This window comes from Dama dama, chromosome 3, assembly GCF_033118175.1.
Source record: "Dama dama isolate Ldn47 chromosome 3, ASM3311817v1, whole genome shotgun sequence".
Taxonomy (NCBI): Eukaryota; Metazoa; Chordata; class Mammalia; order Artiodactyla; family Cervidae; genus Dama; species Dama dama.
The window spans coordinates 58,143,870-58,163,584 of record NC_083683.1 but is presented as its reverse complement, the minus strand read 5'-3'; the positions used below and the strand labels follow the sequence as shown (position 1 = coordinate 58,163,584).

At 37.7% G+C, this 19,715-nt stretch overlaps 1 protein-coding gene across 2 annotated transcripts in view; it reads right to left on the bottom strand.

Moving 5' to 3' along the window:
• Nucleotides 1–19,715, bottom strand: part of PTPRR (protein tyrosine phosphatase receptor type R) — a 268,355-nt gene that overhangs the window by 111,394 nt on the left and 137,246 nt on the right. For both annotated transcript variants that reach the window (XM_061129965.1, XM_061129956.1), the window contains exons 3-4: nt 10,631–10,744; nt 7,808–7,963 (exon numbers count right to left, since the gene is read on the bottom strand). In XM_061129965.1, coding sequence (XP_060985948.1) covers nt 7,808–7,963; nt 10,631–10,744 — 270 coding nt within the window. The remainder of the gene's footprint in view (nt 1–7,807; nt 7,964–10,630; nt 10,745–19,715) is intronic.

Here is a 19,715-nt window from a genome sequence, read left to right as displayed (position 1 = left end):
TGATGCATTAATAAACAGAGCAACAATGTCGAGATCATTTCCTTCCTTTTTTTTATGAAATCTTTTTTTAAAAATCCAGTCTATTTTGTCAAAATCTGACGAATGTACCACTTTAGCCATATAAATTGTTAGGACTTTATATTTTACTGAAATCATCAGGGAGCATCAAAATATCTAAAATTATTTGGTAGGTAATAAAAGGAAAATAGTTTTATTTATTTGTTCGTTTGTTTATTAACTTAGCTTACTATTTGGGGGGTGAAAGGGTAGAGAAATAGCATGAATAAAATGTCAATGAATGATTTAGTTTAATTTTACCTATTCTTTTAAATGCATCTACTAAAATCACATCTTATAATGCAATGGAGCTTTATAATTTATATAAATTATAAGTTTACAGAAGTTTTATAATTCAGTGAAATTTACAGATTTAGGTTAAAGAAAATTTAGCTGGAAACCAAATGGTCCACAAATAGGAAAAACATATAAGGCTAAATCAAGTTGAATGCTCCCACTCATCTAAAATTACATTTTGTTGAAGTCTGATTTTTCTTCCCTTTAGTTGAGCTGTCTCCAGTGATTAAGAAAGCCCTGAACAATAGGATAGTGAATGACAAAAAACATCAAAGACAGTGGCTCTGGAGAGTGAGAGGTCATCTTGAGCATTCCAGAGGCAGGTAAATTCCCAACTTAATGTAACCGCTGGGATGACTTCAGCCTATACTATGTGGAAAAGAAGAACCACCCAGCTGATCCTAGTCAACCTATAGAATCCTGAAAAATAAATAGTAATTGTCTCAAAAAAAAAAAGTCTTCAGCAAAACCTGTTCTTGTAGGTGTCTGAATTTTGAAGTCATTGTTAGTTATTTGTCAAGACTTAAAAAAATGCATTCCATGTTTGTAAATTAGACAAAAAGAAATATTTGCCTTTTGAAAAATATTTTATGAAAAATTTCTATCCTGAAACTCAAGTGAGTCTTGGTGGCGAGTTGAACAAAACAGAACAGAAAGGATCTTTGAGTTCAATTGTGGTTATAACTATGTGAGGAAGACTTCTGTTGCTTGAAGTAGCTGAATTTCCCTTTCTTTTGCTTGTAAAATATACTTAAATTCACTGTAATACCTTGCCTTCTTTAAGACAGAGACAAATTCATAGATGCAAGAAATGATTAATGTATGTTTTTAAAATACATGAGTGGTAAGTTGATGGAGAATCTGAAAATGCTTGCTTGTTAAATAAGTAGAAACTCATATGTCCTCCTAAAAAGGAAATCTTGGGTTCAAGTGACAGCTTGTCTTAGCCAGACCATATTTTATTCCAATGTCTTTGTAAACATAGCTAGAAACTAATAGAAGAGAAAACTCTTCTAGAAATCAAGTATAAATATGGAAATGAGCTTTTTTTTTTTTTTTTTGCAGGCAACTAAATAGCATCTATTGCTTGCTATAAAAGCAAAGCACTTAAGCCTTCAAGTAGGCAGCATAAACTTGTCAAATTTAAGTGTGAGGATCTCAGCTTTAGTTCATATAAAATTTGGATTAAAAAGGAGTGGTTAGGTGGGTGGAAAGAGATTTTGTGTTCCTAACCTGATTTGGTTCATTTTTTTTCCTGCTGTAGTTCAACACCTCCTGGAACATCAACATGTTCCTTTCTGCTTAAGACAAATCAATTATGATTTCTCTTTTAACCAAAGCAGTAATGATGGAGGAATGAACTTCCCACCTCCCATCCTCCTACCCCTAATTAGAAAGACACATGTTTTGAACTCCTAGAACTTAGTCACTGCACTTTCTTGGTAAATAGATTTCCTTTGAGTCATGCTGGTCCTACTGAGCACTACTATATTTGTACAGAGATCTAAAAACCTTGATAAGGGCAGGGTAGTAAGTGAAAAGGTTTGTAGTTAGGATCCCACAAGTCATAAGATTGTAATTCACAAAATCTCCAGTCTAACCTTTGTATAAGGTTACTGTGATGCCTTTTACATTTTGACAGGCGGTTGAGGGTTTACTGATTCAGAGGCTCCATGGCGAGGTCACATCAATGTACTGTATTATCTTTACATCTCATTTCACAACCATATCACTTTCCCTTTAACTCTGTGGCAGTGGAAGAAGCTGCTGGGTTTTGTTCAGTTTGATTATTTAAAAAGTGGGTGGTTTCCTATACTGATAGCAATGACTTCTCTACATCCTGTTTAATAATTTGATGCATTATAATTTCCTTTTTTTTAAAAAAGAGCCAATTCTGACCCCAAATGCGGGGAAATATCTCCATTGCTAGGAGAGATAATACAAAGACTCTAAGAGCTATATCTTTTTAGAAAGGTGAAGCACACAGAGTAAGAATAAAATGGAAATGTTACAAATTAGCTGGTTAATTAATTGACTTAGGCAGATTAATGAGATGTATCATATAACACTTCAACACTTCCTGGCAAACAGGTCGGGAAACAATGGAAACAGTGACAGACTTCATTTTCTTGGGCTCCAAAATTACTGCAGATGGTGACTGCAGCCTTGAAATTAAAAGACGCTTGCTCCTTGGAAGAAAAGCTATGACCAACCTAGACAGTGTATTAAAAAGCAGAGACATTACTTTGCCAACAAAGGTCCGTCTAGTCAAAGCTATGGTTTTTCCAGTACTCATGTACAGATGTGAGAGTTGGACCATAAAGAAAGCTGAGCGCCGAAGAATTGATGTTTTTGAACTGTGGTGTTGGAGAAGACTCTTGAGAGTCACTTGGACTGCAAGGAGATCCAACCAGTCAATCCTAAAGGAAATCTGTCCTGAATATTCATTGGAAGGACTGATGCTGAAGCTGAAGCTGAATATTTTGGCCACCTGATGTGAAGAACTGACTCATTAGAAAAGACCCCAACTGGAAAAGATTGAAGGCAGGAGGAGGAGGGTACAAAAGAGGATGAGATGGCTAGATGGCGTCACCAACTTGATGGACATGAGTTTGAGCAAGCTCCAGGAGTTGGTGATGGACAGGGAAGCCTGCCATGCTGCAGTCCATGGGGTCACAAAGAGTCAAACATGACTGAGTGAAATGAACTGAACTGATCATATAACAATATGGTTTTGTTAGATAAATGCCAAACTTCCACCATATCATGCACAAGGTAAACAATTTGGTATGCATGATCTGACCCATGTTAAAACTGACTGTATTCCTCCTTGTCACTGTATGGCTAGGACTATATAACTGTTTAGACAACTGGCTAATGTTTAAAGGAACAATCACCAAAGTCATGAATTATGTTTTATATTTATTTGGTATGATTTTTTTCTCTTTGTAAACATTCCAAGAAGGTATCAGTTCATTACCTTGACCTGTTATTTAAAGAAGGTAACATCCTCCTTTGAAATATAAGACCTATGAAACTAGGGTAATTGGCAATTGAACAACAACAAAATCTTAAATCATCTTTTTCACTATCAATGCAGAATGTACTGCTTCAAAAGATATTTAATTAATTTTGTAAACACATTTAAATATAGAACCTAAAATAATGAATTTAGTTTTATTTCCCTGAGATTTAACTTATTAGGCAAGAGGAAGTCTAGTTTTCAATCTGTATGAACATCTTTAAACAATACTTGAGGTCCTACAATGTTCTAGGTATCATATGAAAATATATAAAAGAAAAAATGTTTCTGTCGGTCAAGAAACTTAAATTCGAAATAAATACAGATGAGTAAGTGAAAGGAATTCTGTTTGGTATTTGTCTATGTTTCCCAAGGGTAGTTTTTAATTTAAGTAAAATCAAACAAATAAATAAATGGCAACAACAACAACAAAACACCCTTCCCTGAAAGTAATTAATAAAAGTGTAGAAACGGATGCTTCAAGACAGCATTCCTTAATGTTCTGTAATCAATGTAAAGGATGAAAACCCCAAATACCAGTATTCCTTTTTTTTTGTTCTGGTAATAACCACGTTACCATAACAGGGCTATAATTTGGGGATTAGAAATGTGAAAGAATGGGTTGAGGCTTAAGCTGTTTATTACACATGAACCACAACGATGAATAAAGAAGTGGGGAAATTCGCAGAATACCTATCAGCCTAAAGAACTATCAACAAATGCTCTTGCAGAGCCTCTTGGACTGTTCGTGTCTGAAGCTCCCAGCAAGAGCCTGTGAACACTGAGGATGGCTCTCTTCTAGCAGCAGTTAGAGCTTCTGGTCAGAGGGTATCACTGGGCCCATTCTAGAAGTGCCAGAAGAAAAGGCTGCAACAATCCCCCAGTCCTTGATGAAATGTTCCTTATATCCAATTAAAACACATCCTAGGCTCCTGTAATACAAAACTTCCCATATTCTAGGTTTCCTAGATTGTTAGACTCCCACAATTCTTTCAGACACTATCATATTTTGATCATCAAATACACTTTCAGTATTCAAATGCAGTACAGGCTTGAGGTCTACTGACAGCTAACAGTTCTGTGACAGGCATTCAGGCTAGACTGCTTGCCTTTACCAGACTGAGGTGTGCTGCACCTCAAATATTTGATTTTAACTAATTTTTGGTACGGTGAGCTTCCCTGGGGTCACAAATCTAGATGACTCACTAAGCTGCCATATTCCTAAAGCCTTCAGGATGTCATTTAAAGGCAGAATAAAGCACCAGGAAGAAACACTTATTCACTGAAAGCTTATGGGTGTGTGTGTGTGTGTGTGTGTGTGTGTGTGTGTGTGTGTGTGTGCACTCAATTGCATCTGACTCTTTGCAACCCCACGGACTGTAGCCCGCCAGGCTCCTCTGTCCATGGGATTCTCCAGGCAAGACACTGGAGCAGGATGCTATGTCCTACTCTAGGGGATTTTCCCAACCCAGGATGGGTAGCAGTATAAATTAACCTAATGATCTTTTTTAGAGATGAGTTGTTCAGAGCAAAATGTGTACAAGTCAGTCTGTGAGGGGCCTGGACTACGGGCATGGAGTTTGGTTTGATGCATAAGAGGGAGCCTCTTCCAGGGTCACGTGCGAGGGCTGGGGAGGGGTCTGGGTGTTTGAGTTCATCTTGACTCCTTCTCCTGGTCTCTCTGAAGTGTGAAGTGTCCTCTTCTTTCTCAAACCCCCCACAGCACAGTACGGTTATGTTTTCGTAGCCCTGTATTCTCCTTATCTGCTTGTCTCTTGTGGCCCTGTCATGAATAGAACTCATCGAAAGCAAAAATCATATTTTATTTGTGTCTTTGTTTGCTTATACATTTATTTTTCTGGCTTTGGACACCACCTAGCTCAGTTATTGGCTATTTTTACCCCCACTGCATGCCAGGCCCTGAATAAAGGCGCTGAGTACACACATAAAATGCTGTCAAGGAACAACAGTGTAGGACCTGAAGGCCAACAGGGGATACGTCTTTGTACTAAACGCAGTGAGAACACAAAGCCAGCAGCCATGCCTGTGGAGGCACAAGGGAAGCCTTCGCTATACAGTAGACTGATCTTGAAACATGAAAGGCGTGTAGACGTATCAACATACACACAAGTCCATGGAGAGAAGAAATGGTGTGCGGTGTCCTGGAGCCTATTAAGTTTGGATTTGCTGAAGCATAAACCAAGAGAGTGTTGTTCAACAATAATAGAGCTCTGTATCCAAAGAACCATATATCACAGTAAGAAATTCAGACTTGATTCTGCAGGATTTAGGAAGCCAGAGGAGAATCAGGACATTAGGAGGGCATGGCCGGATGTGCTTTTAGAATGATTACTCTGGTGGCAAGAAAGAAAACACTGTGTGTGTGTGCACGTGTGCGTGTGTGTGTGTGCATGTGTGTATGCATGTGCATGCGTGTGTGTGTGTGTGTGTGTGTGTGTGTGTGTGTTGGGGTTGGTGGTGGAGAGAGCAAGGAAGAAAACAACATTAAATGCAGGGAAACCAGCTGGAGGCTGTTGTTACAGTCATGGTTCAGCGATGAAATACATTTTCATTCTGCATTCAAATTATATTTGTTCAGTGTCTACTCTGTGATGACTTCCATGTATTTTCTTACATTTTAAAATTTTATTCTTATTTCAAGTTCATAAGATGAGGATTATACCAAATTTTTTCTTTTATTTTTTCTTTTGTTTCCTTTTCCTTTCTTCTTCCTCCCTCCTTTCTTTCTTTCTTCCTTCCTTTTTTCTTTCTCTATATTCATGTAGGATATGAAGAATCTGAGGCTCAGAGAGGGTGATACCAGGTAAAGACAGACTGAATTTCACAGAGACTAAATCACCCAAAGTCACACACACATTTTAAATGCTGGCTTTGGGATTCAAACTCAATCTTGTAACAAAGCTTTTTATACCACACCTGACATTTGCTATAATGAGAGGCAGTGTGCTTCACTGCAAAGGGAAATAGACTAGGAATAAGATGTCTAGATGCTAAATACTGCTTACTATTTCACTTGCTTTGTCACCTTGATGAAGTCACTTAATTTCTATGGGCCTTACTCTCTGCATCTTTGAAATGTCCATATGTGTTCTCTCAAGGTCTAATTCTATGATTCTGTGAATTTAATTATGTTTATTTGGGATGATGTTTATTCTAGCAAGTTTGTTAAGAGTGGGACACAGCAAGGTGAAGTAAAAACAAGACTGGATTTATTTAAGAATGAAAATGGTGGAGGTGGGAGGGGAAATCTGAAAAGTGCCAAATTTAGAAAACACTATAAAGGAAATATTCATAGTTCTAAAGACTGGGTTTCTCACCAACTGAAAAACCACATCTCATATTAATCCCAAGGTAGGCGACTTCCCTGATAGCTCAGTTGGTAAAAAATCCGCCTGCAATGCAGGAGACCCTGGTTCGATTCCTGGGTCAGGAAGATCCGCAGGAGAAGGGATAGGCCACCTACTCCAGTATTCTTGGGCTTCCCTTGTGGCTCAGCTGGTAAAGAATCTGCCTGCAGTGCGGGAGACCTGGGTTCAATCCCTGGGTTGGGAAGATCCCCTGGAGAAGGGAAAGGTTACCCCCTCCGGTATTCCAGCCTAGAGAATTCCATGGACTATACAATCCAGGGGGTTGCAGAGAGTCAGACACGACTGAGCAACTTTCACTTCACTTTCACATACACGTGGACTTCCCTGGTAGTTCAATAGTTAAGAATCTGGCTGTCAGTACCAGGGACAAAGGTTTGATCCCTGGTCTGAGAAGATTCCGTATACTGTGGGGCAACTGAGCCTGTGCACTGCAACTACCGAGCCTTCACTCTAGAATCCACAAGCCACAGTTGCTGAAGCCCATGGACCACAGAGCCCGTGTCCCCAACAAGAGAAGCCACTGTGACGACAGGTCCAGGCATTGCATCTAGAGAAAGCCTGTGTCCAGTAACAAAGACCCAGCAATTCCAAGGGGTCACGAAGAGTCAGACACAACTGAGTGACTTTCACTTATTAGTGGAAAAAGTGACCATTTTGATAACAAAAACAATGAGAAGCAAAACTGTTGAGGAGGAAAGATATCAGGGTGTTTTTTGGAACAGCTCAGTAACAAGCAAATCAATTGACAAATATATCTAAATGACTTTTCTTCTGGACAATTTGTTGAATAAGTCAAAATAAATTATAAGGCCATAAAGACTGGAGAAGAAAGTGTCAAAAAGTGAAACTTTGATATGAAAATGAACTTCCTTAAGGAATAAAAATACGCAGAGTGAAATCAGAGAATTTTGACCTTTAGGGAGATTTTTATATTATCAGTTAACACACAATCAACAGCTTTCATCTCAAAGTCTCCTAGAATTGGGTTGTGTCACACTAACTGTGCAAAATTTTAAATGAAATATTCCACGCAACAACCTACCTCAGGGGAGATGTCTGTAATTCCAAACTGGGATAAACTCTGATGCAAAATATTGATATTGAGTGAACGCAGCACTTCTTCAGATGGCAGAGCATCAGAAAATCCTGCTTTTCGATTTATGGGAGACACAAATAGTTCAACACTGTTCTTCTTTTCCTAGCAAAAGCAGATTATTTGTATATGTTAGTATACATGTGAAGCAAGTTTGGGAAATATTTTTTGGTTTTCCTCTAGAAATATTAAAGAAAACCAGAACCTTAGATTCCTAAATGGTATCTTGGAGATCACTTTTATTAAGTATTCTCTTGTACACTTAAAATTACCAGCCCAAAGTCCCAAATCTTCAAATGGCCTTCTTTCAATTAGTTAACATGCCTAGTTTTCTAATTTTATATTTCACTAGATGCTGGCTTATTTTCTATTCAATACTATAAATTTTGAGATACATTGTTCAGATGTTTCCTGAGAAATTGTGTTTAAAGAAGTATTTTAAAATCAAATGAACTAAGCAAAATCTGATTTAAGAGTACAGTTATTAGACATCATCACCCCATCTTATAAGCTGCATTACTGTGAAGACTGGACTAACTAAGGAAGGCAATGCTGTCTTTGAACTTACTTCCCTGATCCTGTTTTTCACCTTAAATAAGTCACACTCTTAAGATTTATTGTTCAGTAGAAGTGCATGTGTTATGCAATGATATCATGTTACTTTCCTATTAGTCTGACCTCATTTGTGAGGCAGGGTGAGAGGACTTCTTACCATAAATGGGTGATGTGCCACACACCCGTAAAAAACAAATACTGAACAAACTGATGCTGCCATTGATAGAGTCTCTTTCACAACTTACACAAAACACGTGTAAAGAAAATTGTGGTTAGCTTTTCTTTTCAATACGCAGGGTTCTATCCTGCTAGAAAACTTTTTTTTTTTTTTTAAAGAATATTTTCTTTGAATGCAATTTATCAGAAGTTCAGTCAGGCATCAAATGGAGGACAGCTAGCAATCCAGGGAAAAATGTTTCTGTGTTTACAGCAAACAACAGACAACAACAGGATATCACACAATGCTGATGTGAAAGATGCTGGTAATAATTCAAATAGTTTATGATCTAATAGCAATGATAGTAGGGAGAGACCCTTGTTTTGTACTTGTCATGCTCCCCTGTGCCTTAAACCTGTTACCTCCAGGACAGAGGTATTATAGTCATTTCATTTTGTAAATGAAAGAACCTAAGTAACCTGCCTTAGGTCATAGAGCTGGGATACGGCCAAACAGGAAATGAAACAGAATTCTGGGTCTGTCTCCACAGCACTTGCTCTTAATCACTATACTGTGCTTCCTCAGGTGTCATCATAACTCAAACTATTACAAAAACTACTCTTAGAAATAAACATGCATAAATGGTGCTAACATTCTCTGAGGATATGCATATCCCACTCTAGGTGTGGCAAATTCCTCTGTTACCCTTTCAAAGAGCCATTATACTCTTTAAATCTACACACATAAAAGTATATCTAAGATATCTAAGTGTATATATATATATATATGTAAAATCTAGATCTAAGACATCTATAATACCTCACTTCTCACTTGAGTAAGGTATACTCTGGATATAAATAACTTCTTTCAAGATAATGGGAAATGCTATATTTCTTCTTCTATGGTATTGTTAAAAACTTTGTTTTTTAAAAAATCTTATTTAGTCCCAGAGATTAGCTGACTCACAGAATAAAAGTTATTATGGGGATGAAAGTAATTTACCCTCCACACAGGAAAAAGGAAAAGAAATAACAATTCTAAACCAAAATTAAAAGCAAATTCTTCTCCATATGTGGAAATGCAGGTATTGATGTAAAACTGAGCCCGAGCAGGAGCCTAAGAATTTAGGGCAGGAGAACACGAAGTTCTTGCTTGAGTTTCTAAGGCAGTGGAAATTAAGAACAATTTTAAAACTGTAAAAGATTATTCCAAAGTCCCTTTTCACAGGAAGCTTTGATAATATGCTTTTTACAAAGAGAAAACCATATTTTAATCTGCCTTTCTTTGCCTTTGCTCACACCCACCTTCAAGTACAGATGGGAACATGTAGTTGGATGATATCAAGGTCCCTAAGTACTGAGGAGAGGAGGAAAAGAAAGGATATGGGTGATTGATAGGTCTAAAGTGGGCCTAATAGAAAAGATCCTTTGGGCTTACTTTGTCCCACTTCAATTATCCATCCAAATTTTCTCTTGACTTTTCAAGACTATTCTTGCATTTTCCTTGGACTGCTGTCGTTAAGGATGGTTCTTCTTCACTCTTTATTCAAAATCCTCTGCCTATGTGTTCACTATCCTTCATCCTCCTATACCTGAAGGGATTTGAATAGATGCTGTCTGGAGACAGAGTCTTACCTGATACAAAACATTCTCTCTTAGGGAGAATATTTTGGGAGGAGTATCAGGGTGGTGAGACAGGTATTCGGGGGCCTTTCTATTTATACCTACCAGGGTAGCTAGTCTTGAACTATGAGAAAGTTGACAAACATTTTCTGTAATGGACCAGATAACAAATACTTTAACTTTCAATTTAGACAGACAATCCGTTACAACTACTCAACTCTGCCATTGTAGCATGAAAGAAGCCTTATACAATATGTAAACAAACGGGTATGGTTTGTTACAATAAAACTTCTTTGACAAAAACAGGTGTTATGCCAGATTTGGCTCATGGGCCATAAAACTACAGCATGGGTGTTCTTTATTATTGTTCATTATTCTTGAGCCCTGCAATAAAGATCAAAGCTTATACTCTGGAAATGCGAAATGTAGGTATCTTACAATGAGGCGATTGATGTGCACTTGCTGGGGTAAGAGTCCTAAAGCTGCAGCTACTCCTTGGCGAAATATCCGAAGCAAGGTTATGTTCAGCCTGTTTACATCCATTTGCAGTGTCTGGAAAATAAAAAATTCAAATTATAGTAAATCTTTGATTTTCAACATTCAGTTCCTGATGGATGACCGACCACAACAATTCCTATGACTCTGAGAAATTCACAGTCATGGTGCTTTATTTCATTTTTAATGGAGATAAAATTATAGGGACATTTTACATGAAATTTTAAATTGTGTTACTTAAGAAGATGGTACATTGTATATATAATGATGTGATTTGTCTAGTTATAATCAAGAATTCATATGAATGATCAATTCACAAAGAATTTCACTGAAATGTGTACTGATTTACTTTGCTTGAAGTCCAGACGATAGAATAGAACATGCAGCCAAGTACATTTCAGTAATCCAAGCCAGAGGACATCTTTAATTTGTGTTCACACACAGTCACAGAGAGGAAGATTCTGTGTAAGTTCCATATCACCAGACTTGGCAGTTTCTCTATAGAGCAATGTGCTGCCAGTGCAAGGCAAAAGAATGAGCTGCAATGATGCATTTTCAAACTCTGGTAAAGAAATCAATGGAACTGATAATTGAGTCTAAGGTAAATAATTCTTATTCAATTGCTTGGGCAAGCAATTTCTTAATTTTCAAATAGCTTTGGAAAAAGACAACTAAGTATTTAAAAATTCCTAAAATATAAACCAAGGTATGCAATTAATACTACATCCTTAATTCAAGCCATGGGTACTGTTATTACATTCAAATTAGTTAACTATGTATTTTCAAAAATGCATCATAATCACTTGAAATGGATGCTTTGCAAAGTGGGAAAACAAAATCTTTAGGCATTTCTTATTTTATAACGCTTAATTCCCTAACTTGACCATAGAAGATTATCGGTAACTGTTAGATGGCTGCAATACCATCTGTTCTATAAAATGAGGTGCAGGTCTATGTACACATTTTTGTGATTAAGCGATTGGCTTTAAGTGTGATCTACTAGAGTGTAAGAAGTCTTAGAAGACCTTCTCCCAGTTTGCTGTGAAAGAAGAATTAATACTGCTTCAATAATTTATAACTTTGTTAGGAAATAGTAACTTCTCTATACATAAAGTTGGTACAAAATAAGTGATTGGAAATGACCAAATACTCATTGCTACAGGTGGTGCAGTGGTAAAGAACGTGCCTGCCCAATGCAGGAGACGCAGGAGATGTGGATTCAATCCCTGGGTCAGTAAGATCCTTGAAGGGGGAAATGGCAACCCATTCTAGTATTTTTGCCTAGAGAATTCCATGGACAGAGGAGCCTGGTGGGTTATAGTCTCAGTTGAGTTCAGTTCAGTTGCTCAGTCATGTCTGACTCTTTGTGACCCCATGAACTGCAGCACGCCAGGCCTCCCTGTCCATAACCAACTCCCGGAGTCCACCCAAACCCATGTCCATTGAGTCAGTGATGCCATCCAACCATCTCATCCTCTGTCATTCCCTTCTCCTCCCGCCCCCAATCTTTCCCAGCATCAGGGTCTTTTCAAATGAGTCAGCTCTTCACATCAGGTGGCCAAAGTATTGGAGTTTCAGCTTTAACATCAGTCCTTCCAATGAATACTCAGGACTGATCTCCTTGAGGATGGACTGGTTGGATCTCCTTGCAGTCCAAGGGACTCTCAAGAGTCTTCTCCAACACCACAGTTCAAAAGCATCAATTTTTCAGCGCTCAGCTTTCTTCACAGTCCAACTCTCACATCCATACATGACCACTGGAAAAACCATAGCCTTGACCAGATGGACCTTTGTTGGCAAAGTAATGTCTCTGCTTTTTAATATGCTGTCTAGGCTGGTCATAACTTTCCTTCCAAGGAGTAAGCGTCTTTTAATTTCATGGCTGCAGTCACCATCCGCAGTGATTTTGGAGCCCCAAAAAATAAAGTCTGACACTGTTTCCACTGTCTCCCCATCTATTTCCCATGTGGTGATGGAACCAGATGCCATGATCTTAGTTTTCTGAATGTTGAGCTTTAAGCCACCTTTTTCACTCTGCTCTTTCACTTTCATCAAAAGGCTTTTTAGTTCCTCTTCACTTTCTGCCATAAGCGTGGTGTCATCTGCATATCTGAGGTTATTGATATTTCTCCCGGCAATCTTGATTCCAGCTTGTGCTTCTCCCAGCCCAGCGTTTCTCATGATGTTATAAGTTAACATATAAGTTAACTGCATATAAGTTAAACAAGCAGGGTGACAATATACAGCCTTGACGTACTCCTTTTCCTATTTGGAACCAGTCTGTTGGTCCATGTCCAGTTCTAACTGTTGCTTCCTGACCTGCATACAGGTCTTAGGAGGCAGGTCAGGTGGTCTGGTATTCCCATCTCTTTCAGACTTTTCCACAGTCTATTGTGATCCACACAGTCAAAGGCTTTGGCATAGTCAATAAAGCAGAAATAGATGTTTTTCTGGAACTCTCTTGCTTTTTCAATGATCCAGAAGATGTTGGCAATTTGATCTCTGGTTCCTCTGCCTTTTCTAAGACCAGCTTGAACATCTGGAAGTTCACGGTTCACATATTGCTGAAGCCTGGCTTGGAGAATTTTGAGCATTACTTTACTAGCGTGTGAGATGAGTGCAATTGTGCAGTAGTTCGAGCATTCTTTGTAGTTCAAGATTATAGTCTATGGGGTTGCAAATAGTCAGACACAAGTGAGTACACACGCACACACACACACAGAAATCAAAGGGAGTGGGGGAGGTCAAAAGAAGTATAATGGTTTCCAATCAAAATGTACAGCTGAAGTCTATACTGCTTTTGCACCTTAGAGTCTTTTAATACTTGCGTAGGGGCAGGGGCCATAGAGCTTGGTCATGTTAGGTAGCTGGAAGACTCCTGGCAAAAACCAGAGATCTATAAAAGGAAAGAACTATTGAAAAACTCTATCCAAACCCTAACTATAAGGTAAAACTTGTTTCTGGAGAGGGGAAAAGGAGAATTTTGCTGGGAGTATGTAGAAAAGCTACACTCATGCCATCAGTAACACTTAATAAGAAAAAAAATCAGACGAAAGCCATTTAATGATTCACAATTGTTTGTTATATTATTTTGTGTGCTTTTCTATGGTTTAAAAATGTTTCCTGTATACAAAAATATACTTTGATGCAGTGACTTCCCAGGTGGCACAGTAGTAAAGAATCTGCCTGTCAATGCAGGAGACACAAGAGATGTGGGTTTGATCCCTGGGTGGGAAAGATCCCCTGGAGGAGGAAATGGCAACCCACTACAGTATTCTTGCCTGGAGAATCCTATGGACAGAGAAGCCTGGCAGGCTACAGTCCATGGGGTCACAAAGAGTCAGACATGACTGAGTGACTGAATACACACACTTTGATGCAGAAAATAAAACTGAAGGATAAGTAGGATATGGAAATGCAGTAATGAGAAAAACCTAATACTTTTAAGCACACTTTATATTTTATGAAAACATGCTTTATGGAAAATCCAAAAGATTAGAAAGACTAAATCCATCTGGTGGCTCTGAGAAACAGAGACTTCCTTTTATCTAACAGCTTACTTTCAGCTCTGCAAAGCTGTGGAAGCTGCCAATAGATATTGGACCTTGTATTGGAGGCTGTTTACTCCCTTCCTTTGGAAAGCCCAGAGATGGGTTCCTCTGTTACTGCAAACACTGATGAGGAACCACCGACTTCTGGCTCACCAGCAGTGTTTGTCGGGCAGGGTGAGCAAGCAGGCAGAGCCCTTGATTCCCATGGGCACGGTTTGCAGCCAACAGTCTACGCAGAGAACTGTGAGCCCAGGGGGTGGTGTACGCACTTGAGAGCTCAATTCCCAGGGCCATGATTAACCTGAAGCTTGTAACTGTGGAAACAGTATTAAAGTCTAAGTTTCTCAGACTGAAATGGCAAATGGATGTGAAATGGGAACTCAAGATTTAACATCACTCAAGATGGCAACATTCCAAGAAGGTAAAACTGTGCCTTTGAAACAGAAATTTTAGATTCCCTAACTAAAATAAAGAAGTGAGTTGAAGCAATTGGTTTAAAACTCCAATCATCCGGTTCATTGCTTCAAATATTTGAATAATTTACCTCAGTTCTCTGCTTGCCTGTGAAAAGTTAAGCTGATCTCACAGCACGTGCATGTATTTCTGACTATTCACCATAAAAGAGTAATGCTAAAATATAGTTCAAACAAGCAAAAAATGTATTGGAAGGCCTAATACATGCCAGACATTATATACAATTACAATTTGAGAAAAAGAAAGGGTTCTAGAAAAAATGAAAATTTTATTTCAGGGAAAATAAATATGACTTCCTATAATAAAAGAATATATGTTACCTTCTCCCACCTGGAGAGATGCTAGAAACACACAGCTTTTTCTCATCCTATTAAGTTAGATCATAACAGCATATAAAGTTCCATGGCAATAACAGTGTAACAACTTCAAAGTTACCATATAACAGTGCAAGAAATATTTCAGTCTTATTCTAAACCCATTTGGTCATTTCTATTATTTAACATACAAATGACTGAAAATTTTAAGTTTAAAAGAAATTACAATGCTTTTTCCAAGTACGAATGCTAAGCCATTTCACAGTAATGAATGATGCAGATAGAGTTACTATCCCAAACAACTGAGTACTGTTATTGATATTACCAATATCTAAACATATAAAAAATTAAGCATGGTAAAAATTCAAAGATTTCAAGCTCTATCTGTATTTAAATTTATTGGGCTTCTGCCTTGCAAAGAGATTCCTGAGTCAGTTCTTTTGATCTGGGTCCCATGTCCCCTCCCCCAAGTCGACTTCTTCCCACAAAAGAAATACCCCTGTGATATAACTTTCTTTCTTTGGTCACTAGACAGTCTACTAAAGCTTTTGAAGCCTATGAGTCTTAGATATAAATCAATTTGAGGAAACTGATTAAAATGTAGCAGTTGAATTTATGTACCAGCATTATGTTTAAATTGTAAGTATGCAGCTAGCTTTTAGTTATTTCTATTTAAAAGACAGTTTGAATTATTTTTGCCTGGCGGGGGGGGGGGGTCAGTTTTCTAGATGTTAGTCACCTCTTGAAGCTTGGTCTGTCATCTGATCACCCCCAGTAAGAGTCAGGACCACACCTGGTGACCCTAACAGGGGGAGGAAAGCCAAAGAGATGTCCTCAAAGCCCTGAAAGAAGTCCAGTTTCAATTCCCAACAGCCACAAACGATCCCAGCTTCCTTTAGGACCAAGCAGGTCAGGAAGACTCCACTCACCCCTTCCTAAATTTAATGTGTGCTCACTGCTACCCAGGATCTCTAAGCTCATCCTTGGCAAGGAGTTTCCCCTTTTTGGCCAGCAGTTGGAATGTCAAGTGATTCCCAAGAACAAAAGCAAAAGTTTCTCTGTCTCTGAACAGAGAAGGAAAGCCTGACCTATTGGAGGAATTTTATACCATCACTCAATCTTCTCTTCTAACTCTCTGTGCTGTCCTCATCTGTCACTTACATACTAATCATTTTTATTTCCATATTTCATGCTCCCACATTTCTTAGAGTCACACCTGCAGCCTTCCACCTGACTGTTCCATTTATACTTCAAGCACAGTATTACTCAAGCTGAATTTGCCTTTTCCCCTCTCCTCATCCACAACCAAATCTACTTCTGTTTCTATATTTAGGAAAATATAATGCTGTCAGATTTCCATGACCTCTCTTTCCCTTCCCTTTGCTTGCATCTTTCAGTTCTCTGACAGTACTCTATATTGAACTTTAGTTACTTTTGTTTAAATTTTAATAGTAAAAATTCATATTACAAAAATTTTAATTTTAAGATATATAATAAAAAATGGAAGCATGCTTGCCTTCTCCTAACTTTTCATTCCAATCCTCAGACACAACACTGCTATTTCTTGGGTATTCCTGCAAATATTTTCTATGCATATAGAATGTAAAATAATGTATATTTATTATACACCATGTTTATTATTATTAAATACAAATATGATTAAACTACACATATTGTCCATAGCTTGCTTTATTCCACTTAATATATATTTAATTTATTAAATATATCCCAGATATATTTCTGTATTTACAATATATACTGTCATTGAACATCATATTTTGAGTCTCACCTAATAATTTCTTACTATAGTTTAGCTGACTGCATTGACTTTTATTATTTTAGTATATCTAAATGTGTTTTATGTTATGCTATCTTTTAAAATTTGTTTCTATATCTCCTTAGTTTTCTGTCTTTTGCTAAGTGGTTTTTTTTTTTGGTCATTCTAAATATTTTTTCTTCAGGTGCCTATGTTCATAATATAGATATTGCATGATAATATATTTAAATCTTTATTTCTTGATTTGAAAACTTCAGAAAATATTTACTAATTGCTGCTATGAAAAGTAAGGAAATGTACATCTCTTCCATCAATTATCATGATCATCTTCCAGTTTTTATAATTACATTATTATTTTTGTATTGTTATATTTGATGATATTTATGTTTTTATGTAATAGAGACTCCTCACTAAACCCATTGTTTCCTCCTGGCATCTTAGCCCATTTATATCGCGGTGGAGTCATGTAATAGTGCTCACCAATTAATGTAAATTAAAGTAAAGTGACATTTTCTCTCTGAGGCAGTCTTCTCTACCCTCTCTCTTCCCTCTGTCTATAAGCTGTATGGGTCCAGCGTGACTCTGAAGACTGTAATAAAATGATGGAGCCATACAAAAGAAGATGCATAGGACCTGATCACTGCATGAAGCAGAGATCCCATCCAACACTTGTTAAACAGCGATATGAGTTAAAAATAAACCTTTATTGCATTAAGTCACTAACATGTTGGGATTGTGTTAGCATTATTTACACTAACGAATATATTCTGTAATTAAAATTTGTAAGGCTCTGTAGTGTTAGTTACATATTCATAGTAAAGATCATGATCAGCTCTTTTTTAGAAGGGCATACCATTCCTGAATTCTTTATTTTGATGTATCTCTCATTTAGCCGTATTTCATTATCAAGTAGATTCTTTCAAGCAGGCTTCATAAGCACTATGTTTCCTCCCATGTTATGTGTTTGAAAATGGCATTGAAACATGTAAATTATCACATGTGAAACGAATCACAGTCCAGGTTCGATGCATGATCCAGGGTGCTCGGGGCTGGTGCACTGGGAAGACCCAGAGGGACGGGATGGGGAGGGAGTTCAGGATGGGGAACACATGTACACCCATGGTGGATTCATGTCAATGTATGGCAAAACCAATATAATATTTTAAAGTAGTAAATAAATAAATAAATAAAAAAGAAAATATACTTGTGGTGCCTTTAACAATAAATTACCACTTGGCTGGATATTAAATTCTTGATTCAATCCTCATTTTTATTCTTTGCCTTTGAACTCTGCTGCTATTATTCCAATGCCTCTTGGCACTGAAAATTGCTGTGAAAAATGCCCTGGCCTGAGGCCAGCCTGTCTTGTACATAACTTGCTCTTCTGCCTGAAATCTCATAGGAGTCTTTATTTTTTAAAGTTAAAAAGTTTCACCAGGATGTTTCCTGATTTGGTAGTTTTTGCAACATACATAGCCTTGATGTCTACACATCCTAGATGTCTTATTTCAGAAGTATTTCTTCCTATTATACATCTGAATGATTTTTCTTCTAAATATTTTTTGGTTCATCTTTAAGGATACTAATTTGCAATTTTATATTCTTTCTTTTTAACCACTTTATTGTTTAATATACTTGTTTTTTCTTACCACTTCTTTATTTCATCAAAATTTTCTCAGGTCTATTCTGTGTTCTTATATGTTTTCAATAGAATCTAATCTAATTCTTTGGTTTCTAGTGTGATTTTGATTCTGTAAAGTATGTTTCATTATTATCTTCATTTATCTTCTGAGTTCTGTCAGTGTATTCTTTGTGATGCTTCAGATAAGATACACTCTCTCTTAACTGTTTCAGACAGGAAATGGCACAAAACTTTCGTTTATAGTTTCCTAATCTTCTCTACCCATTTTTAAATCTATTTTTTTCCCAGAGTTCGGCTTCCTTTCTCTTTTAACATCCTCCAATGACTTTGTATTACATTTAGAATTAAATCCAATTACATGGCTTACCAGGCTTTACTTTATTTGGCTCCTGTTCCTTCTAAATTTCATCTCATATCTCTCCCTCAAGTCACTCCACCCTTTTTTCCAGTTCCTCAAGCAAGCTGTGCTCATTCCCACACCATGGCCATGGCATCTGCCTGCCCACTGGATAGTCATTCAACACCACTACTGATCTTTCCTGATCTGATCAGGAGATCTTCTGATCTTTCTGCTCTCAATTTAAGTGTTGTCTCCTCAGAAGGGTTGTCTCAGCCTGGCCAATCCCTATCACATCACCCTGCTTTATTTTCCGGATAGCATTCCTCACTATCCTATAGTTTCTTGCTTCTTTTTTTGTTTGTCTGCTTATTATATACCTCCTTTCACTAAAATGTGCCTGGAGGAGGGCATGGCAACCCACTCCAGTAATCTTGCCTGAGAATCCCATGAACAGAGGCACTTGGTGGGCTACAGTCCATAAAGTCACAAAGAGTCGGACATGACTGAAGCAACCTAGGATGCATGCTTTCACTAAAATGTGAGCACCGCCGTTGTGGAAACTTGCCTTTCTGGTTCTCCGTTACGTCTCCAGGACCTGGAATAGTGCCTGGCACTTGGTAGGTGTTTAATAAATCTTTGTGAAGTGAAGGAATATGTAAATCATTGTGTAGTTACTACATTGTGTAGTTACTACACTTGACCCATGAGTAGCACTTGCTTGAAAGTTGTGGGTCCACAAATACACTGATTTCTTTCACTGGGTATGCACTATAGCATTACACAATGCAAGGGTTGGTTGGATCCCAGGATGCAGAACCTCAGATATGGAGGTCTGACTGTAAAGTTACATTTGGATTTACAACTGAACGTGGGGTTGGTTCAGCTAATCTTCGCACTGTTCAAAGATCAAAAACTATAATTGGGTGGGGC